The sequence below is a fragment of the Rhinolophus sinicus genome, linkage group LG01, assembly GCF_036562045.2.
Source record: "Rhinolophus sinicus isolate RSC01 linkage group LG01, ASM3656204v1, whole genome shotgun sequence".
NCBI classification, from domain to species: domain Eukaryota; kingdom Metazoa; phylum Chordata; class Mammalia; order Chiroptera; family Rhinolophidae; genus Rhinolophus; species Rhinolophus sinicus.
The window spans coordinates 151,932,267-151,957,074 of record NC_133751.1 but is presented as its reverse complement, the minus strand read 5'-3'; the positions used below and the strand labels follow the sequence as shown (position 1 = coordinate 151,957,074).

General features: G+C 36.6%; 1 protein-coding gene across 5 annotated transcripts in view; it reads left to right on the top strand.

Moving 5' to 3' along the window:
* The window catches only part of SCN3A (sodium voltage-gated channel alpha subunit 3), a 105,686-nt gene that overhangs the window by 5,781 nt on the left and 75,097 nt on the right, over positions 1-24,808 (top strand). For all 5 annotated transcript variants that reach the window (XM_019727328.2, XM_019727326.2, XM_019727323.2 and 2 more), the window contains exons 2-3: positions 11,529-11,723; positions 20,919-21,232. In XM_019727328.2, coding sequence (XP_019582887.2) covers positions 20,969-21,232 — 264 coding nt within the window. In that variant the 5' untranslated portion in view covers positions 11,529-11,723; positions 20,919-20,968. The remainder of the gene's footprint in view (positions 1-11,528; positions 11,724-20,918; positions 21,233-24,808) is intronic.

Here is a 24,808-nt window from a genome sequence, read left to right as displayed (position 1 = left end):
ATGTTGAATCAAATGATTTCTCCAAAGAAGCTGAAAATACAGATTTTTATTAGAAATCTCCCTCTTGTTCAATGTCATCTTTTTCACATTATTTACAATACAGGATAGATCCAACAATACATACCTGTAGGCAAGATATGGCCAAGAGATTTTTTGCCAGGTTTGTTTCCTTTGCCAACCCAACCAGTGTTTTTACCAATTAGGGAAAATAAACCTCATGGAGAGGAAATGGCTTGTCTATATTTAGAGGCACAGCCATGCTGGCAATCACAGTTTATTTTCTACTATTTCAGGGTCACCCAACTGCCCACAATTTGTCCATCTCTTTCATTTCAAATCCTTGAATATGCAATGCATTACCACCCACATTTCTGTTTTCCCCACTGATATTTACCTCACTGAACTTCAGCATAATAGTTCTTTCCCGCCTCTTTTTTTTTTTTTTTTTCACTTTAATGCTTCCCTTGCTGTGGGTATCTTGTTACTGATGCTAGTTAGTGCAGTATGCAGTATTCCCACTTCTGCTCTGTTCTGAACCTATTGAAATTTGTTTTTAAAGCTTAAAATTTAGAGCAAGCATAGCTCTTTAGCTGTGAAATGGTAAAACTATTATTAATAGGATATTTATATGTCCCTGAGTCCTATACGGTCTAAAAAGTTCTAAAACATCTTTAAGCATAGTAAATAATGATTAGAATTCAAGTAAATCTATTCTTAGTATTAGTTTTCAACAACTGTATTGGGCTTTATTATCAATATTTATACATTTATACCAAAAATTTAAGTATTATTATATTAGCATTGGAAGAACAGATGAAAGTATAATTCATAATCTGATTACATTCTCTTTCATTGACATAAAAACTTGTCAGTACTAGGTAATACAAATAAAATGCACATCTCTGGAATGAGAACTTCTTGGACAGTAAATGGAAAATCAGAAAGAGAAAGCAAAATGAGAAATAAAAAAAACCAAACAGATTTTTGAACCCTCACTAATAAAGATAACTGGAGAGAAAAAACAGTTGCAAGGAAATAGGCATGCAAACATTCCGAAAAAAAACAGAAAAAGGCAACACACAATGAGCTTATTCAGAGTGGCCCACAGACCTGGCCACAGACTGCAATCACCTGGAAAGCTCAAAAAAGGGCAGTGTGAGGCTCCTCCACCTTACACCAATTGAATTAGATTCTCTGGGCCTGACCTGGGTATCAGTGTTTGTTTAAAAGCTCTGCAAGTACGGATGATTCACATATGCAGCCAGGTTTGGGAACCAATTGACTATAGAGGAAGACAGAGAAAAATAAGAGAAGCTATTACGCAGGGACTCTGGTCCCGCTCCCCGCACAAGAACACAGGATATGGTGAGGCCAAAAATGAATACCAACTGAGCCATAGTTAGGGGAGTCATACCACTATATTCTCGGTGGCGGCTGGGTTGGAGACACAGGAAGCTGGAGCCGCAATCTGCCGTCCGCTTTTCTGCCAACCAACCAACCCCATGAGCGTAGCCACGGCAATTACATTAGTGGCTAATGGCTAACCAGTAACGACTGATAGCCACCCAGCCACAGTGGATAGCCATCTGATTACAGCTGATGGCCATCTAATAACCTTGCCATCACCTTTCCACGTGAGGCTGAGAACCTGGAAACTGCCCTCTGGGACTCTGTCCCCACAGAAGTTAATGAAAGCTTAACCAAAGAAGTAAAAATTAGCTGAGAAATGACTTTCAGAATAATTTCTAAATGCTAATGAGTGGGTATGCGCTAAGTAAAGAGACTATGCAAATACTTAAGAAAATGACAAAAAAATACATCCGTATCCATTTCTCTCTTGGTTGAATAAGCTCATATTTATTCTATATGTTTAAGCAGTTTTATATTTCAAGTTGTTCATTTCTTACCCTTGCCTCTATGAAAGTTGACCCAGCTGCTGGTTATGGTATATTTTGCCAACTAACAATATAAACATTTGCGCCCACTCAGAAATAAGCATCCATGAACTTCAGTTTGTACAATTAGAGATTGGCCCCTTTTTTATGTTGTACTTATAAATTGTTCCTTTGAAAAGTGTCTTAAATAATCAAATAAGAGTCTATTGAAAGGTACTCTTTGAATATCCAGGTCATCCAGCTGGAAACAAAATACTGATTACTAATTCTTGAAACTACAGTTGTGGCACATTTAGAGGAAAGGCAACAACTTATTTAAAGCCAAAATGCATTTACAATGCATTTTAAGAAAGTGGTATTTCTGAAAAAGAAATGAATTAATCTAATAGCTAAGTGGAATTAATAATGAATTGCATTTTTTAAAAGGAATTCCATTACTAAGGCGAGTCAGCTTTTTCATCTCTTTACGGAGACATTTGCTGCATTAACACCTGTTGTTTTTCCATGTTGGTTTCCCACAATCCTTTTCCAACTGGGGATGATACTGTGGCAGCCTTTAATAAAATAACCCTCTATGTCCTTCAGAGCAGATTATACTGTAAAGTCTTTTCTCTATAGAAACATCCTTTAATATTACTACTGACTCAACTAGTGTGCTTTCTTCATGACCTCTACCATTCAACCTGGTCAGTACAATCATCACCGTGTAGGAAAGATCTGTTAAATCTCAGGAGGAGAATACGATATTTGGACGCAGGAGGCTGGTATATGTACAGCAAACAGAGGGAATACAATATTATGCTTGAGACTAGATTTATGATGGATGTCTGTGAAACAGTGCCTGCGTCCTCACACTGGGCATCATCATTTGCTTTTAAAAACTTACATCCTACCTTTATACCCAAATTACTTAAGTGGTCTGAAATGAAAATATGAATAACCAACCAGTAAAATATTAATAAGCATGTTTTTTTCACATTCTTTTGACAGAGAAGGAATGTTTTCTGAAAGAAGGGTCATCTTAAATTATTCAATCATATAGAGAGTAAAAAATTTATGTTGATATAACCATTTTTCCCTCCACCAACATGGTGACAACTGTGTGAACTAACTTGAGTCTTTGGGGGAAAATATTCCTACTTGTTATTCAAAAGCATTTTGAAAAGTGAAAGGGTAATGTTAAGGAACAAATAACAAGTTGTCAGAGCACATCCAAATCATGATGCAGACCTCGATGCAAAACAACACAAAAGAGTTAAGACACACCACCAACACCACGATAACAAGCTCTCCCTTATACAATTGTTAGACATGGTTTTTACTTGGTGTCTTCAAATCATCTTAAGTCATTGTAAGACACATTTCTTTTAAATATCCATTAAATGCACCACAGTGGTGCCAGGTGTCAGACAACAGTCTATGAGACCAAATTAATCACAAAATAATACATGTTTTTTCCAACAATCCATATCCCTCAGGAAAGCTAAATTTGAGGCATTTCATGCATGACAAAATATTGTTTATTTATTCTCTTAATTTCTTCCTGAATAAAAAATGTGAAGACTAAATATTTAAGACAAAAAAGGGAACTTGATATGGGAACTCTTTGTACTTTCCAAGTTACATTTTTTGTAAACCTAGAACTGCTCTAAAATGTCTATTAATTTTTTTAAAAGGTGGGGCACTTAAAAGAATAAGTGGATCCAATGCCCAATTTTGCACTGGCAATTTTATCAGAATCCTGAATTATCCATGTCCTTGAGGAGACAGTTTAAGCGGCATGCCTGGTACATTGTTGGAACACCACAAATTCCAGTTCTGTCCTCTCTAGCTAGGGTCTTACTTGCTAGATCCTCTATCTTGGGAAGGGCCAAGACAGATATGCTATGCTGGTCTTGGCTTTCATTAGTAGTTTGGTTGCTGCAATCCCTGTCTGGAAAAAAGATTTGCATCATGTATTTTTTTCTTAAATGCAGCATTCTGACTCTCCTCTAGCCTCAAAAGAATTGAGTACTGAATAGCATCCCTCCTGCCTTTACATGCAGAGACCTTCCACTTTGTATTTCTGCTGCTGTAACTGGCATGGCTGACACTTAAATCAGAGCAACGCACACAGGCCCTTGCTCTATTTTGGTGCCAATGATGTGCTCAAAGGCTGAAGGAAAGACAGACTCTCTGGGTACTGAATTCATATCCTAGAAAAGACGTTTTCATCTTTGCTTCAAAAGGCTTTATTTGGGGGAGATGTAACCAAGTGATTTGTCATATTTCACTGAACACTACACTTCAAGTTTTGTCATTTTTTAAACTCTTATTTGGATAGAATTTTCAGATGAAGGATTTTTGATATTACCATTTCTTAAAGAAATCATGTATACAGAATTGAAATTCTAGAGTTAGGATTCAGGGAATAGTTTTTTTTAGCAATCAACCGTCCAGCTGTGCTGCACTCAAGGTATTCATAGTATTGACTCATCAAAAAACATAATTTAAATTGGAGCAAGCACCTACTTCACTAATTTGAATGTGAAGATAGCCTCTACTTCAGTGACATGATTAGTCCAGTACTCAAAGATCCTTGCTTTCCAGAGTATAAGGCTGTTTATCACTGTGCCCTCAATTCACTCTCTCTCAGGAAAGATACATATTGGAGTCTACCTCGTACAAAGTCCCAGAGTCTGGGCCCTGTACAAGAGTTTTAGAGATAAAAGAGGTACTACAAATGAACTAGTCAACTTCCCTTCTCTCCCTCTCTTTTATAGATGTAGACATTGACCACCTAAGGTGTTGAGTGTTCTATATGTCAAAGCATGTGATGGCGAAGAAGTGCAAGTTCCAGTCCCTTCCTTCCGTTTTCTTCCCTCTTTCTTCTTTATCTTTTCATTTAATGTTGTTTCTAAAAAGATGGTATAAGGCATGCTTTTTCATTATGTTACACTGTCTTCTGCAGCACCACTCAGGGTGATCCGACTCCACAGTACTATCTATAACCATCTATTTGTAGGGTGTGCTTGGCAGGGAAGGCCCCTCCAGGCGCTGGGTTCTAGCTGGTAAAGAATCACATGACAGCTGAACTTCAGCCCCACCTGAATCCACCTGTGCTCCAGTGGACTTTATTACTAGCACCGATCTGAAGGCAATGATTGTAGCCTCTCTGCTCCATGCTAGATAAAACTCAATCCTCTGTATTTTGAATCTCAAAGCAGTGCAGGAAACATGTGAAGTAAGCACCACCATCTTGAAGTAATGCAAATTGTACCTCAAGATCCCAGTTCTAAAGTTTCCTCCTGTTGCCAAGTGAAAAAAGGCAATCGACTCAATACGCGGTTGTGAAAACAGAGCACTGTCATTTTGATTACAGTCAGTAAACAGTCTGTGGTTGCCTAGAAAGAAACTGCCTAAAGCTCACGGCACCATCAAGCAGTAGGAAAAACATGGCTGAAGCAAACTGATGTTATGGTAGGAATATGGTTCAAGGATTGATCATTGGTCTGACAATGCTGTTGCTTTCTATTTGCCATGATACCAGTTTATGTCAAAATAGAAAGTTTCCTACAATTCTGTTGTATTCAGATTTAAATGTAGTTTCTGCTCCACAAATATGTGTGCACAAGCGCCACACACACACACACACACACACACACACACACACACAATGTTTGCTTATGGGCCAAGTAGCTTTTTCACTACAGTATTTCTTGGTCCAAAATCCTAAGACTTAAGGACAAAAACAACATTCTTACAGTAAAATTGAAAAATTATTGATCCAGAGACAGCTACCTTTCCTTTTAGAGCATCTCAGAATAGAGGATTGCCCCCCTTCTTAGTTCATGCATTTGTTTTTGGGTTTGATCACTTGAAGGATGGAAAAGTAGTAGGTAGGGAAAGATACACACTATACCAGCACTCTTCAATAGAAACATAATGACACTAACATAGGTACTTGAAATTTTCTAGATGCTAACACCAAAAAAAGAAAGAAAAAAAATAGCACACAAAAGAAACAAGTGACATTAATGTTATTAATGCTATATTTTATTTAAGCCAATGTGTCCAAAATATTATAATTTCAAAATTTGGACTAGCAACATTTCCAGTGCTCAATGGCTACATGTGGCTAGCGGCTACCACATTAGACAGGGCATCTGCAGAACTTGTTTTACGTAATAGTATTCAACAGATATCTGATGATGTTCTGCTTACTGCAAGGCTTATGTTCTACCCAGGAGATACAGAACATGAATAATAATAAACATTATAAATAAGCAAATTATATACTACACCCCATGTTTCCCCCAAAATAAAACCTAACCGGAAAATAAGCCCTAGCATGATTTTTCAGGATGACATCCCCTGAATATAAGCTCTAATGTGTCTTTTGGAGCAAACCTTAATATAAGGCCCGGTTTTATTTTCGGGGAAACACGGTAATAAGGTGATAAGTGCTCTGTAAATAATAGAGTGGGGTAAGAAGCTGGAGGGTAAGTGCAGTAGGTCTCTTTGAGAAGGTAAACTTTTGACAAAGACTTGAAGATGAGGGAGTTAGGCATTCAGCTATCTAGAGGAAGAACATTCGTGAGACAGGGAACAGCATATGTGTGCTTGGCACTTGCAGAGGATGTGTGCAGAAGCCAATCTGGCTGGAGAGGAGTGAGGGAGGCAGAGAGCAGGAAGAGATGAATTCGGCTAGGGAGCTGGAAGATCATATCATGAGGCCTTACAGGCAATTGCAAGGAGTTTGGTCTTTTCTCTGAGTAGCTTCCGGAGGCTTCTGAGCAGAAGAATAACATGATTTGATATTGATTTTCCCCAAATCACTGTGACAGCTGAGTGAAAACAGGCTATAGGGGAGTCAAGTTGGAAGTAGGGAGACAGTTAAAAAGCTATTGCAGGCTTCTGTGAAATACTGCCATAAATCATTTCAAGGTTTCAGGTTCAGAGGAATTATACTGCAGGACATTAAATGAATGAACAAATGATTCACAAGAAGCTATGATTGTAATCTTTGAGAAATCATAAAATGAGAGCAATGTGATTGGCACACGTTTCTAACTTAAAAAACATTTAATTCTGGATTCTGTTACATAGTTATTATCAAAGTGTGATTCGTGGGTCAGCAGAATCATCAGTGGGTGTGTTAGAAATGCAAAATTTGGGCTGGCCCGGTGGCTCAGGCAGTTGGAGCGCCGTGCTCCTAACACCTAGGTTGCCGGTTCGATTCCCACCCTCTACAGCTAAGATTGTGAACAACAGCTCTCCCTGGAGCTGGGCTGTTGTGAGCTGCTAGGAGCGGCCGACCAGTGACTGGCAACCAATTGCCTCAGCCACAGGGCAGCACAAGGCTCGTAATACCAGCATGGGCCAGGGAGCTGTGTCCTACACAACTAGACTGAGAAACAACAGTTTGAACTAGAGTGGGGGGAAAGGGGAGGTGGAAAAAGGCAGGGGGAAGAAATGAAAAGTTTGGGGCCTCACCCATATCTACAGAATCAGCAACTCTGGGATGGGGCCTGGCAAGCTGTGTTTTAACAAAAAGTCCTCTAGGTGATTCTGATGCTAAATATTAAGGTCCACTGGTATAAACTTAAATGGTGAAACTAGGTGGCCTGAAAGATCCTTTCCCATTTTGGGATACTGAGCTTCCAAGTTTAAATTTTATCATTTATTTTTCATCACAAAATTGAGTATAGTCCTTGAGGAAAATGGTTTATTTATAGGAATCATAGACTCATATAGAGAGATTTGGGAACAAATAAATCTTTTAAATCACATATTTAGAGAAACTTGACGTTTATGTATTATATCCTACCTCTTTATAAAAAGTGATGTAAATGGTATATTATTTTTTTTAATCAATGCACAATAGGAAGTTGAAGAAAAGGAAAATGTAGACGATAAACTTCTTAAAGTCTGTCGATTAATGAAATTACTCTTTTAGAATGTACATTTACTTCTGAGCCCTCCTAGGTTTAACATTTTTAGAGTAAAAGCAGGGATGAATTTCATGTAACTCAAAGAAAGAAACCTCAGATTTTAAGACACTATGACTGCCATGAAGCCTTCTGATGGTCAAATTTGATCCAGGAAAATGTCTGGAACATGCAGAGGAGTGGATGTATGGTTTTCTTCATAGACACAAACTATGTATCACTGCATAGTATCTTGGTGATATAGCCATTTGAAGTTATCTCCTTGATAAGGGCTCAAATCTTACATCCAAATGAGCAGCTGTTAGGCTAGGACTATTTGAGACATTAAAGGTCCACCCAATGTTCCCACCCAGATGGAAGGCTGCCCCTTCCCCATGGGGAATCGCTGCCAGGTAGTTGCTAGCAAAGTCTGGTTGTTCCTCAGTTAGCAGCTTTGGATCTGCTTCAGCCCTTGCACAGAGCTGAGTCCCCAGAGTTTTACTCCTAATGCACGACAGAAATGGTTTTGATCTGGAAAGTTCTGAAGCAGGTACATCATGTTGTCAACATAAAAGAAGATAAAGTCGATTGAAAGGAAAGAAATAGCATAAATGGCCAAAAATAGTTAAAGGATAAGCTAACGGGATGGAATGATGGTTAAAAACAATGGAGCTGGAGTAAGATAAAAATTAAAAAACAAAAATAAAAGCAAACAAAACAACACACACTGGGGATTAGAACATCTTCAAGGATAACTAAATTGTCAGGATAAATTAAAATAACACAAAAGTGAATATAAACAAACTCACTTTAAAATTCAATTGTTGCTATTAGTATACAGTTAATAACATCAATAGTAAAAATAAAAATGGGTTAAGAAAAATAAAATCAAAGCAATTTTATCTAAGGTTCCTCAGCTAGTGATACCTACCCTTTTCAGGGTAAAGCCTCTGTCATGCTCTTTGAGCTACCACTTCCTCATTTGTGGCAAGAACTTCCCCTTAATTTCCAAAATGCTAAAATTCTATTAAAGTAAAATTTCAAAGGCAGCCCATCCATTTTGGGAGGATCTCCAGTTGCAACATTGTATTAGATAATCAGAAAATAAAGTTTCTCAATCATCATATCTCTTCACCTTCTAAAGGGAATTCATTGAATTTAACTAATTTTAGCGAACAGAAGACTTATTTGATTAAATCTTGTATGGGTTTTTTTTGTGTGTGAAATTAAATTTAAGACATCTGTCAAGCAATGTTACCTCATGTTCCTTGTGTTATATCTTAAACAAAATTTGTTTCCTCAGCTTAGTTCTTGGAGAAAGTTTGTCTTTTTATATACAGTCTTCAAAAATTGTTTTGTTTTTTTCCTAAAATAAAGTCCATGGGATATGGAAAAATCTACTTTTCCTTACTTACTGAGTACAATGAGAGCTAAATTCCACCCTTGACTGTACAAAGCACCCATCTCATAATCCTAGTAACCTCTATTCTTTTCCTTCTATTCATTCCTCTCAAAATGTAATCCATGTACCACCTGTACCAAATTCATTTAGGGAGCTTGTTGAAAATGCAGGTCCCTGGGACTTGCCCTAGACCAACTTTTTTTTCAGAATATACAGAGATTGAACCCAGAAATCTGTGCCTTTAACAAGTAGCCTTATTGTTTCTTATGCTCGCTGAGGTTCAGAACTGCTTGAAAGCGTCTTCAATGTCTCTTAACTCAAGTAGTGTAATTTTATATTATGGTTAATCCATAGCCATGGTCTGCTTTTAAAGATGAGCAAGACGGATCATATTAAGACATAATGCAACTTGAAGTGTGAGGCCTAAATTAGAGCATGAGGACATATGCAGAAATCACAGCTATGCCCCATGGATATTTGAGATTGGGAAAAACTCTTCCCATTTGGAACCCAGACCATGAGGTATACTTTCTCTGATCCATAAATCAGTGATTTTCAAAAGGGTAGGGAGAAGAGAGGGATCGCAAGCAGATCAGAACCATCTGGGAGGCTTTCTCGAACTCCACTCCCTTAACTTCTTAGTCCCTCTTTGATAGTCAACCCACTTTACATCATCCCCTTCCATGAGCCCAGAGAAAAGACCTCAAGTACTTTGGAAATGTATCTAAATTGACATTTTGGTTATTTAACATTATAGTCACTATATGTGTCAGGCTGGAGACCAAGTTATTTAAAACCTAGTTAGTTATGTGCTATGAAGAGAAGCAGCATTTATTAAGCTTGTGGCTGTAAAGAAGAGGGAACTCACATTTATTGTAGGGCTATAAATTTATTTAATTAATGCTTCAAGCTCTGATTCATGTGTCTATTTGATGGGTATTATTAGTATTATCGTCATTTTGTAGAAAATAATAACTACAATATTACTTTACTCTTATTGCTTCTTCTAATATTACTAAAACCTCCAGCTTTTATGGAAAACCTACTTTATACCATCTAGTATACAAATGGGTTTATGTGTGCGTGCATGTGTGTGTGTATGTGTGTATAATCTCATTTATTTCTAAGAACTCTGTTTCGCTAGATTATAATCCTGTTAACAGATGGGAAGCTAAAAATTAAGTACATGTTCACTGTCACACAGCTAACAAATCACAGACCCAGGTTTGTGTTACTACAAAGTGAAAGGTAAGGGAGGAAAGGCAGAGGCCAGATCATAAAGGCATTTGCACACTTTGCTCAAGTGACTAAAAATTACTGAGAGCCAATGACAGATTTTTAATAAGGCTAGGATACATATTTTGGAAAGATCACTCTGATGACAAATTCAGGAAAAGATTGATGGTTTAGGAGTGAGTTCTTATCTGGAGACAAAGATTTTAATACACCATGTACAAAACTAAAAAGTGAGATTTAATGGTGGTCTTTTTTTGCCATAATAAATTATAAAAGGGGATTTATTGGTAAGAATCCATAATCAATTTGGCTTTATGGGCATTGTATAAATTAACTTAAGTAAATATTGTTTTAAACATCAATGGCTGATTTTAAAATTACATATATTGTCGCTAGAAACAATTATTAGTTGAACTGGGCTAAGCCATCACTGATGGTTATACCTGACAGGAAAATGACATCAGATTGTTATATTTAGGTTAATAGTACGCCTTGGTTTAGCATGTTGTTTTTTCACCTCTGCTTGTCTAAAACATACTCTTAGAAGTCACTGGATAATATTTATTGGTATTATCTTAGTCATACCATCAAATGGGATTTTAGGTGAACAGGAAAAGGAGCTGAAAAGGAACTAGAATAATGACCCACAACACCAATGTGGACCACACGTTCCACTGGTCTGCCTCTTTGGTCTTTCTGGTATTTGAAGAAAAGAAAAAAAGGGAAGTAAAGAGGGTAGAGAAGGGAAAGAAGTAGGAGGAGAAGAACAGGAAGGTACTCTGGAGCTCCAGCATGTCTTCAGAAAGAATAAATGAATCAAGCTGCCAAAGAAGGAAGGAGAGCCCCACCTCTGCCGCAGGATCCGGGCAGTGGTTCCTGGCCCCATCCTTCCTTGAGCACACCAGGGCACACTGCCGACAGGGTCAAAAACCTGCTTTGCATCAATCCTGCTTTGCATCAGTCCTGCTTTCTCAACCTAGTGCTATAAGTAAACAAAGTGCGAAGACCCAGAGCCACACAGCATCCACTTCAGTCCAAATGTCAAAGATGCTGGACTAACTTCACCTGTGTTCCCTTTCCACACAGATCATGGAGCAAGAAAGCTGACGCCAAGCCGCATCACAGTTCATCAGGGATGAGATATCTGTCGAGGATTTGTGGCAGAGTGGCTTACTGGAATAAAAATACAGAACCTCTTCTAGGGATAGTGTAAGAACAAATGAGATAATTCCCAGAAGTGGCCTGGAGCAGTTCCGGAAAAAGGTGCTGTGATGATCTAAGGTACCTAAACTACTAGTGGGTACAAATTCATGTTTGTGGAAAGTAAACTAAAATCTCTATTAGCTAACAAGGACAGCTGAATCAGGACAAAAAGAAGGCAGGAATGCGATTTCCTCTCTTCTTGTTGGTTTGTTCCTCCAAAGGGGTAAACACTTAGAGACCTGGCAGAGACGACCTCAGTGAGTGGAATGATGCCAAAGGCTATTGATGTAAGAGAGACTAATCCAGCTTTATATTTCTTTTAAGAAGGATAGTCACCCTGCGTATTCAGTAAATAACCCAGGACTGTATTTACTTGAATTTTATTATATTTACTTGTAATTGGATCCATAGATCACCTGTTTGCATGGGGTAAAGGATATCAAATATGTGGTTAGTATTTGGTTGTAAGCTGGCTTCTGGAGTGGCCAAGTTTTTATACCAACCAAGGAGTATTTATTTGTTTGGGGTATCAACTGCTACTAACAAGAAAAGCTGTCTAGAATTGCCTTAGTTAAAAAGAATGTTTATTGAACATAACAAGCAGTGCAGAGGTTGTCTGGGTACGATAACTGAGTGATCCATCAAGAGCCCAGAGGTTTCTCTGTCTCTGTGATCTGCCACCCTCAGTCTATCAGCTTAGCCTCAGAATGCCATCCCTTCTGGTTGTAAGTTGACTGAAGTAGTGCCATGTTATCATATCCTGATGCAATAAGATCCAGGGACAAGATTTCTATCTTCTCCTCAGTCTCTTTCTTAGGAGTGAAGACACCTTTTACAGACACCTACTTGGTGGACTTCCCTCACCATTTGTTGGCCATAATTGGACTACAAACCATACTCTTTAACCAATGATTGGCAAGGGGCTTGGAGGAGGTATCTGGAGTGGGATGGATGTTGGGGATTGAACACACAATTTATTTCAATTTGTAAGCATACAGGAGAAAAATTCAGGAGCTATTATAATAAAACCCATGATACTGATTTGTCTATTAGAATGTTGGCTTAATTGTCGTTATTAGTTAGCAGTTGTTTTTCTGAGTTTATATCTGTCTGATAAGAACAAAGTTACAGGGAACATCATCTTCTAAAAGCTAAGTATTGTTTCCAAGATAAAAATTGCTCTGAAGATAGAGATGAGCTCGTGCTCTCATACTCAGCCATTTTTCTTCAGAGCTATGGCATTGAATCAGGTAGAGAAAGGCAGACATAGATTATCTTACTAAAGAACTAGCAAGCCAATAAATAATATTTATGTGTGGACAATCATGTATTTAGCTAATAAGAAAAGAAAAATGGTACAGAAAGTATACATTTCATTTGTAGTCGGCCCTGGCATAGTGGTATCTTTGCTCTAGTTACTTTCTCGATAGGTTTCTTCATACGGTAGCAATAGTAATGCTGAATTCCTCAACACCATACTGACAGAAAGATGGTACATGGTATAACAGAAGCTAGTGTGGGCTTTTTATTTACCTTTAAATAACTCTGAAGAGCTAAACACACATGTAAACATGTATCTATTGGATGTGGGTTTTATGTTTTTTATTAATTCATTCCTGTTTGTTTGTTTGTTTATCTTCTGCATTACAACAAAGGTGAGGACTATATTACTTCATTTCTTAGGTTGTACCACCCCATTTATAACATGGGGCTGAATACATAGTAACCTTCCCATAAAGTAGCTGATTCACCCTAATTCTGTTTCAGAAAACATGAACTAAAATTTTCATTTTGCAGGCTTGGGGCCCACACTACTTCTCAAACTACCTGGGTTCAAATCCTGGCTCCTTGACTTATTGCTTTTGTAATTTGGACAAGTTATCCAATTTACCTGCACCTAGGTTTTTTAATCTGTAAAATGGGAATCATAATAGCACCGATCTCATAACATTATAAGGGCGATTAAGTAAGTTAGTATGCATAAATTACATGAAAGAATGTCTGAGACACAGTAATTATTCAAGAGTTTTGGCTATTATTATTTAATCCTCAAAGCCACCTGGTTAGATCAGTACACCAACCTGGTATTATTTCAAAACTGTTTTGAAATACGGAAAGTAGTATTTAATTCTACCTTGGAGAGTGTCCAATGGCTATCAAAATGTGCTGAGTGCTCTGTGAATGCCTTCAATAATATGTTATGCACTTGGTCACATATGCTGCCTGAGAATATATGGTAAATACTAGACAATTAATTACTAACAAAAAATGAAAATTCCTTTTGAAAAAATTAATAACTTTCTTCAATAGGAGGGTAGTTAATTGGTCCATCTTGTCTTTTAGATTATGCCCTTCCTATAACAGTCTCTTTTGTTGATACCAAGAAAACACAACCTTTCCTCAGAAGTGGACCCAGTCTTTCCCTGACAACTCTCTCTCTCTCATCATCAAGAACTTGAAAGTACTTTGTGAATTTTTCTTTTCTGATCTGTCAAGTTGTATGACACAGAGCAACATTTCATCCTTGCAGATGGCAAATTTACAGCTTCTGGCATAATTTTGTTGTGGGAATAGCTCAGAACACTAATCAATTTTGTCTGTACCATAATCAAGAGAGAAAAAGAGAGAGAGAATAAGAGACTATTGATACTAACAGGTTATAGACCAATGCAATTCGCCAAACTGTCTGCTATTCTGGAAAATTCGTCAAGATAAGAATTCATGGCCTATACGACTAATGGAAAAAAATGAACACAACTTGTGTCTTTGCCTCAGTAATGCCACCGCATATCTCAAATGTTTACCATTCCATTTTTCTCAGATTCTGATTCATTGACAAATATGACTTCATATAGTTTAAAAGCTTATGTTTGCATCATACTATACAGATATGGGGGCCTGGAAAGATGAATTGAATTATACAAATCTATTTTACTGTTGTTGTTTATGGACAGCCTAAATCTTTAAAATCCAAGTGCACAATAGTAAGATTCAAGATAAAAATGTCAAGTGTAATAAGAAAAGTCAGTCAAGAATAGAATGTGTGGAAAATGCTTTGCCTCAGAGCAACAATTTGTGTTTGTTAGTAGACATTTCAGTGAAGATTACTTAGCTTCTCTGTGCCTGTTCCTCATTTACTTTAAAGGCAGGGAGTTGGACTAACTGTCATATCCAACGTATGCTTTTAATTAGTGTTTGGGAAATTCCTCTTTTGGAATCCATATAACTATTCTGACTTCATTGTCTGTGTTCCCTCTCCTTAAACATTGGTTGTCACAGGAGTCCTGCCTCTTCATCTTTCCAATTTTTCCTAGACAATGTAATGCATATTCTTAACTTCAGTTTCAATGATTGCCTTCTTAATCAATACTTTTCTAGCTCAGACAGCTTTCGTGAGTCTTGGACCCATATTTTATAATTACACACCCAGTTGTATCATAGGCATCTCAAATAAAATAAATCCCAAGCAGAATTTATTATTGTATCCTACAAACCTTCACTTCTGTGTTGGATTAATGACAACTTGTGGCTTAAATCAGAAATCTGGGAATGAGCTTAACCCCATACCTCTTCCTTCTTCCCCCCTCATATCAAGTCATCACAAAATTGCATTGATTTTCTGTCCCCTAGTTGCCTTGAATACAGTCCTCTGGCCATGGTTTGTTTTCTCCCTGATTTATTGATGGCCTACTATCTTATTGATGGCACTGTGCTTACCCTCTAGGTGCATTTTCTCACTTAAATGTCACATTAACTCTTTGAAGTATGAGCTATCAGTATCTCCTGATAGTGCAGGTAATGTGCAAATAGGAAACCCGAAGATTGTAAAGGATAAAAAACCATATCCAAGGTCACGTAGCATAGCTAAGGCTTGAATACAGTCCTGATTGCCAAGTCTATGCCCTTAAATAGTAGAGCTTGGGTCAAAATCTCTTGCCCTTTTTCTTAGACTACTGGTATCCATCTGTTTCATTCTGGAGCAGCTGTTCTCAAAGGGTGGTTTGCAGATAACTGGGGGTTCCTGAATCCCTTTCAGGGGGACTGTGAGGTCTAGATTCTTTCTTAACAATGCCAAGATGTCATTGCTTCTTTTCCCTGTTTTGGCATTTGCATGGATACTGCAAAAGTCATGGGTGCAAAACTGCTAATGGCTTAGCAAGAATCAAAGCAATGGCATCAAATTGTAGTAGTCCTTGTTTTCTTCACCACACACTTAATGTGAGAAAAAAATGCCAGCTCACTTAAGAAAATCTTTAATGAAGCAGTAAATATTGTAATTTTATTAACTCTTGAGCCTAAAGAACACATATTTTTAATATTCTATATGATGAAATGGGAAGAATACATAAAATATTTCTGCTGCATACCATGGTTGTTTCACGAAAAAGCACTTGTGTGATTTTGTGAGTCAGGAGCTAAATAAGTCCCTCCTTTTTTTTCATGAAACACCATTGAAAAAGAAACTGACAAAATGGTTATTCAGATTCAGGTATTTAGCAGATATTTTCTCAAAAATGAACAAAGGAAAAGCCTGTCACCTCAGGAAAAGCAAATAATGGCATTTGTTGACAGTGTTAAAACGAGCTTTCAAGTGGAAACTGGAATTTTGGAAAACTTTCACCTGTCATGGGGAGCTGACAACCTCCCCAGCACATTATGACTTTTCTCATCAGATCAATGATGATGTTAACAAATGTGATTTTTGAGTGTTATATAATAAATATATCAAAATTTGGGAAAACTGCATAATAATGTGCTGATATTTTCCAAATGATTCATGCATAAGGGTACAGAATCCATGCAAAGGGCAAGATCAATCAAAAGTTAATTGATACAGTTTCATATTCCACATTGAAACTAATTTAAGAAACTACCTTTTGTAGTTTTGGTGGGTATAAAAGAATATTCACAATTGCCTGTAAAGGCAATTAAATTAAAATATTCCTTTTCCAGATATATGTGTGTATGTGTGTGTGTGTGTATATATATATATATATATATATATATATATATATATATGAGGATTTTCTTCGTATACTACAATCAAAACAACATGTCACAACAGATAGAACTCAGAAGCACAATGAGAATCTAGCTATAGTCTATTGAGTCAGACAGTAAAGAGATTTACCCAAATATAAAACAAATTCATTCTTCTCACTCAATTCTTCTTGTTTGGTTAATATAGTTACATTTCCTAACCATCTGTTTTATACATAAATATACCAGGGTTTATTATTGTTATTTAATAAAAGTTTTTAAGTTTTCTATTTTAATTTAAACAATGGTAAGTATGGTTAGATAAGTCCACCCATGAACAAAAGCTCTATGAGGACATTATCATTAATAATTTTAAAATTATAAAGGGATCCTCAAACCAAAACTCCTTAAAACCATTGCTCTAGGATCACTCCCCACCTGTCTACACTTCATACTGCCAGCATCTTTCTAGTCTTCAATTTAATCATATCACTCCACATCCATGGCTTACCTTAGTGGGATGTACAAACCTTTGGTAATCTATATTTATCCTGCCTAACTTTCCAGTCCTTTCCAAGTTTACCACTTCTTTTTGGGCTGGTTGGTCTTCACACATAATAAACTCCTTATAGTTCCTCAAAACTCCCTATGCTCTTTCATATTTCTGGGTCCATGCACATGCTGTCCCTCTATGGTTCTACTAATCCACCCCAACTACCACCACCACAGCTAGCTAGTTGGTCAAATCCCAACCAGTGTAAGAAACCTACCCCAATATCACTTCTTCCAGGAAACTTCTCTGTAACATACCCCTTCCTCCCTTCTGGGCAGAATAAATTGCTCCCTTTTATGCAGTGCAGAGAAAAGCCAGCTGCGTATTACCATTATTGTATAAACATTTGTCTCTCAGGTCCTTATGGCAGGGACCGCAGGTGCCTACCTCAAGCACAGCTTAGATGCATAGTAGTCGCTCAATAAACATTGTCTGAATTAATAATCCCAATTCCCTTCCAGTTTGAAACTCTGTAAGACGATATTTTGAATCACAATCTTTTTTATTGATTAGCAGAGGGATGCTTTCGCTTTACTCACACACATGCACACATACACACAGACACTTTGGTTTTTAACCAAAGAGATCATCTCAGACCTTTTTTCTTTTTTTGTCATTGCAAGGACAGTTCTGGAGAAAATTTGGTATATTAAATTTGATGTATTTTAATAAATTATAATGCACATATATTCATTAATAATATATATTCTACACCAACGCATCGGTAGGAATTAATTTTTAAAAGTCTGCTTTAATAGGGATATAAAATTATGTAAGAGTTCTGTATAACAGGCTCACAAAGAACAAGAAAGAAAAGGAAAAATACTAAAATAGAACTTGCAAAGAACTATGAGATGTTTCTAAACAGTAAAGCAGCAGGTGAAGGCATGAGAAACTCTGCTCATTGCAATCTTTAATGTCTCAGCCTGTCCAAATAGTTGCCCCTGCAAAGGAAGGTGAGAAGCTGAGAGTCTGGAACTGGGCTGTCTTCTCAGGATTTAAGAGACAATAGTCGGGGAATCTCAAAGAGATTTCTTTATTTCCTTCTGTCCAAGACTCAAATTCTTTGTTCTAGCCTTGATTAGTGAACATGAAGGTAAAGGATTATTTATTTTTAAATAAATTTTCACGGTTTTATGACAGTCCTTGCTCCATATCATCTCAGAGAAATCAGAATCATCTGTAAAGATTATCGAAAGAAGTCCCCATTAGGTATTTTTAACCTAATTTCATTTTAAAATTTGGTAATCAGGAGACTCCAATTAAATGAGTAAAATTAGCTTTTTCTTTATGGCAAAGAGTTGCCATATTTATGATAAGGCACTTTGATAGCACTGAGGTTGAGAAAGGTGAAATGACATGGGCAAACTATTATTGGCAGACTCAATACTAACCCAGTCTCTGATTCCAATTGCTACCTGTTTTTTTCATTCCATTGTCAATAAAGAAACCCAAATCTGCTCAACTAAATGCTCAAATATAAAAGTACTCTTATTCTCACCTAAGAAAGCAACCATATTTCACAGACATTTCTTAAGACATGTTTGTCCTGTTGTTTCATCTTCATTTAGCACTTGGGAAGAACCTTATCCATTCAATTCATGACAGGTGATGAGAGACAGATTTATTACACATCTCTGGGTGTTTAAGGCTTGCAGTTAAGGGCAAACTCCTTCCACACTCAAAAGTAGAAAAGCTGTGATTATTCCACAACGCCTAGAGCTGGGTTGTCTATGTGGCCATCGAAAAGGACATAAAACATTTGAAAACATTAATTCTACTTTGTGCCATCAGCCATAACTTTATAAGGCACAAAATAAATTATTGATTGACTTTTGAGTAAAATAAAATAACTGTTCTCAAACGTTATGATTTACATTCACATACCGCTTAATGGAGTAAAAAACAAAACAAAACCAAAAATCCAAAAACAACAACAACAAAAAAAACTCTGTCCCACCTCAGATCAGAAGTTCTTTTCCAGAACTAGTAGGGAAAATGGTATAATTTTTTGACAAGTCTGATATTTTATAACTTATTTAGAATATACCTTCATTATAGCAGGGATATAATGACAATGTCATATTATAAATACAAATTCACTAAAAAGACAGCTATGAAAATCCTTTTTGTCATTACAACCAGTAACTCAGACATAAACTCAGAAAACATATAGTAACCTATATGATTTTTCTTATGTTACTATGAGATATAGAACTTCTTGTTGTCTGTAACCTCAGTACATCAATGCAACAAACTGCTCAAATCAGAAAGCCATTTAGGGATAAACTACTATGGAGACTAGAATAAGTGCAGGGGCGGAGGCAGGTGGGTGGCTGGGGATAGGGAAAATGTCACAGATGACTTTGAAGATACTTTGATGCTGCGGTTTTATTTTAGATCGTTCTGCAAGATAACTGATGTACTCATATGTTGTTGTTATTGTTTCTATTTTCTATCTTGATTTTTAAAATGTGATTTTTGACACAATGCAAAATAACTGTTAACTTATGTTTCAAAATTTATGTAGCTGATTTCCCGTAGTTTTGACAGTTCTGTCACACCTCTAGCAGAAAGAATTTTTCTCCTTTCCCTGGGAAACTGAGCAGGGCCACTCCACATGCCTGCCTTCCCTCCTTTCCTCTCTCAGCCAGCTGGTAGGCACCTGTGAACGTGCCTGCACTCTCCACTTCCTTCCGAGCCCCTTCCTGAAGGTCAATGGTCGGCTGTGGTTCCAGCATATCAAGACCTTATTTAAAGGAGAGTGGCTTGAATTATGAGGATACTTGAAACCACAACAGAAGAAATGGCTGGAGGAATTGAAGATAATTAGATTATGATAGTTGACACTAATATAGTGTTTACTAATGCCAGAAAGTATTCTAGACACTTAATGTAAATTAACTCACTTATTCCTTGCAATGACCTGGGTGGTCAGTTTTCATATTATCCCATTTTATAGATGAAGACTGAAGCACTGAGTGGCTACATTTTGCAAAGACACATAGCTCATAAGTGGCAGAGCCAGCGTTTAGAACAGAGGGAGTCTAGCTCCATAACGCAGTCCATGCTTTTAACCACTACACCAAATGAAAGATTCAGGAAGAATATGAAAATTGTCTTGAAATAGTTGAAGAACAGCAGACTAGAGTAGGAAGTACATATATTCTGCATTGCCTCAGAAAATGCCTCAAAAGGATCCAAAATGAAAAGCTAAAAGAAAACTCTGTTTCCTGGGTTAAGCAAAACTTCTTTCCTATCCTGACATTTGATGAGTCAGGGATGTACAGTGGTACCTCGGTTTTCTAATGCAATCCGTTCTGGAAGTCCATTCAAGTTCTGAAACGTTCGAAAACTTAGGTACTACTGTACCAGTATTTCTTTATTTGGAGAGTTTGTAAGATGTGATAAAAGGAGGGGAGAGAGAAATAATGGGTCCTGAAGTATTTTATTGACAAGCATTACTGGCATTACTCTTTTACCAAAAGTATACTGTAGTATATTTTGGCTCAAAGGTCTCAGAACAGACTTGTGATAGACTTATGCATTTGGCTTATTGAAAATTAGATTGAATGATGATGTTTCCAAGTTAAAATTTGTAATGCAGCACTAAAAGCACTACTTTATGTTTATACTTTCAAAAACTTACTAGAAGAAACATTAAATAACATCTTGGTTGATTTTCTTAATCTCTCTTATTCACTTTCTTTCCTATCTCTCATGCATTTTTTTTTTTGTAGGCAATTCTTATGCAAAAAGCTAAACGTAATTAAATGTGCAGGATGAAAAGATGGCACAGGCACTGCTGGTACCCCCGGGACCTGAAAGCTTCCGCCTTTTTACTAGAGAATCTCTTGCTGCTATCGAAAAACATGCTGCAGAAGAGAAAGCCAAGAAGCCCAAGAGAGAACAAGACAATGATGATGAGAACAAACCAAAGCCAAATGGTGACCTGGAAGCTGGGAAAACCCTTCCATTTATTTATGGAGATATCCCTCCAGAGATGGTGTCAGAGCCCTTGGAGGACCTGGACACGTACTACATCAGTAAGAAAGTGAGTGTGGGTTTTACACTTCCGAAAGTTGAGTTATACTTCCAAAGTTAAGTATTTAAATATTGTAATATACTTTTCTCAGGCTCATATATATACTGCATCATCATTTAAAGATTTTATACCATAATAAGTAGAAACACTTATAAGAAATAAAGTCAAGATTTGGCTACAGTGAAAAGATATGGAGAGATGAACCATTCCTACAATTTCACAGTAACTGAGATAGCCAAAATTAAAACTGATGTCAAAAAAGTAAAATGTCTGTTATCGCCGACATATTGAAGCACATGGTAGACAACAGAATCATAGCCGGCAAAAGAAGACTTATAGGCAGATATACTTCTTATTTTTCAATTCTTACGTGGCTTGAGTTTCTTCACAATACATTTGTATTCTAGATAGTAATAATATTTTACTAAGAATGCTCCTAGAGGAAAATAATACAATGAGAAGCACATTCACCCAGAGATGTATATCTATCATCTATCTATCTATCTATATTTTTTTATATATTTTTTTGTCCACTAATCCGGAATATGATTTGGAGCTTCTCTAAGCTTACTTAATTTGTGACAGGCTAGATTCTGGAACACCTACATATTGTTAAAACATCACAAAATGATAAACAGTTATCACTTTGCCTTCCTAGTGCTAGAATAACCATGATTTTGTCAGAATTAGCTTTTTTTTAAGTTAAACAAGCTGTGTAGTATTTTACAGGATATATATTTTTGAATGAATTATAGATTCCATGCTTTCTAATTGAGTATTTTGGCATCTTGTAACCACAACTTATATTTCAGATTCACAAGATAAAAACAGGTCTATGTAGAAATAAAGATAAATCATTATCACCATGAGTTGATGGGTTACAGATTAAAAAAGACATTGAACACCTTTATTAGTCAAAGCCAGCCATTTTATAAGAAATGGCTAATGAAATTGCATTCTTTAAGCAGTATACAATTTAAATTTATATGATAAGTGATGGCTAACGAAACTGACAACCATTCAGACATGGAGCTTATCCCTATTGCTCTAAAGGAGTGCTTCCCAAACTTGCATGTAGGTACATACTTACCACCTGAGGATATTGTTAAAATACAGATTCTGATTTCATAGATGTGGGGTACGACCAGAGATCCTGCATTTCTAAAACGGCCCCGAGAGACTCATGCTGCTAGTACATGGGCCACACTTTGAGTAGCAAGCTTTAAAATGTTTTAGTTAAAAGCATAAAATACAATTAAATACACAGGTCATTTCTTTTTCCCTTTAAAGTAGTTTCATGAAAGGTGGCATTTAGTATATATTTCTAAAAGTAATTTATTCCAGCACTTTACCATAGAATTGATAAAGAAAATTTTGATGTATAGTTACTGTATTGTTACACACAATGATGACAGTGAAACATCCCTCAAGGAACTAGAAGACAATTCTCCTCTGAAAACTATTGACTTAAACTATGTATTAACACAGATAAGCTGCACGAGACAGGGTATTACTTACTCTGAGATGACTAAGCATGTTTGCTAATTAAAGAAAGGAAGTGTTTTTAAGGGAATTAGTAAGATTGGGGTTGGGTGGAGAGAATAATAAAGAGATAAACATTAGCATTTTCCAAGGGAGACCGATCTTTAGTAGCAGCCCTGAAGGCATTTTTCTCCAAAATTGAAGGACGTTTCATTGTAGAGGGGCTACATTAGGCTACCTAACAGACGTGTCGGAAAACATTCTGAATTTTTTCATTAAGTTGGCTTGTTTAGACTCCAACCTCAGCAAAGACCCTTCTTACTATAATTTGTCTTCCCATAGATCTGCCTAAAAGATAAGATTGTGCTAGTTATGCTATTGCAAGTTTTTTCAGTCCATGTGACAGTAACATGTCTCATTGTAAATAAATAGATTGATATTCTGATTTTATATTCCAGGCTTTCAAGCTTGGTTGATGTGAGTCTGCCACTAGGAAACAGAATCGTTCTGTGCATGCTAACAAAGCCAGTTTTTATTGCCTCCCTGTCTGAGACCGAGGCGTGGACCTCGATTTATTCATGGTGGCTGTAACTCTCCCTGAGAGACATCTAGAATGTTTACTCATTAATACTGCCTACACTGCTTTCCTTTAGGAAATGTCTATAAAGATGAATATTGAGGTGATATTGAAGAACAAGATAGTTTGTTATTCTTAGGATAGTAGGAGCTAGTGTAAGAAACTAATAGAGAAGTTCTGGAATTTAAAAGTATGGTATGAAGCTTATTATATTATATTATAATGTAGATGAAAGACATTTTAAAACGGGAAAGTACTATATAACTATTTGCTGCCATTAAAGATACATTTCCATATCTAATGTAATCAGATGAGCAATATCACAATGTATTTTAATGGTATTTCAGTTGACCACCTAGTAAGAATAGTGACAGTCATAACAAAAATAACATTTGCTGTGAACATATTTTGTCAGGCAGTGTCGGGTAGAACTCAAACATAGCTCATTTAATATTCAGAGAACCAATGAGCGAGGTACTATGTTAGCCTCATTTTACAGATGGGGAAGTGAAGCCCCAGAGAGGTTAAGTAACTTTCCCAAAATCACACTTCAGAAATAGTGGACTCAGGATTTGAAGCCAGGCAGTCGGTCTCCAGACGCAGAGCTCTTAAGTACTGAGCAAAACTATACATGGAGTTTATCAATATAATGAAATAAAATGTTTAAAAAATTGTTTGTATAATTCTTTTGAATTCTCATTTATGTGGTCCTACTCAGAGATGTAAAGCTCTTCTTGCCTCAAGTAGTAAAATTTTTAGTAAACCTATATAAGATGTGCATTTACCTGGGAAATAGAAGCAAGCAGCATTTCAGAGTGGAGAATAACCAGTTTAACATACTTCCAGCTGTAATATTCATCACCTTAGTAACAATATGTAGTATTATTTTTTTAAGTCATATCATTACTTATTGTTACTTGAAGACCAGATTTTGTTATTGACAATAATTTTCCCTCCTCCAGTTACTTGTCATTCTCTCAAGTATTTCACTTTAGGTACATCTCTCAATAACAGCAGAACCCCAAATTTCAAACGCCTTTCTCATAATTCTTTCATTATACAGGACATTAGTATTTTATTCTTCATTTCTCAGAACTCAGGGTTTTCTTTGTGTCAGGTTTTGCCCCCCAGAAATAAACTGGCATCTTGTTCTTGGGAATTGCTAATTCAATGAAGCTGTAAATTCAATGAAGATGGCCTCGGCATGCAATTTTTAATCCCATTAGTACCCCACAGGCTAATCTTGCAGGAGAAGCAGAAGATTCTATGTTGAAAGGGACAGTTCATTTCTGTTCTTTCTGTTATTGGAGCTTTTTTTAAAATAAAATCTTCCAATGCTACAAGTGGCAATTGCCTTTTCAGGGAAATTGTTTAAAAAAAACCACATACATAAGTATACCATAAATGATAGTGAACTTCACATGTTACTGCTATAATTGAATGCATAAATGGATCTAGATTGTTTGATTATATTAAATAAGCTAACCCTGTGAATTCAAGAAAATTCTTTAATGTGTTTATGCTTC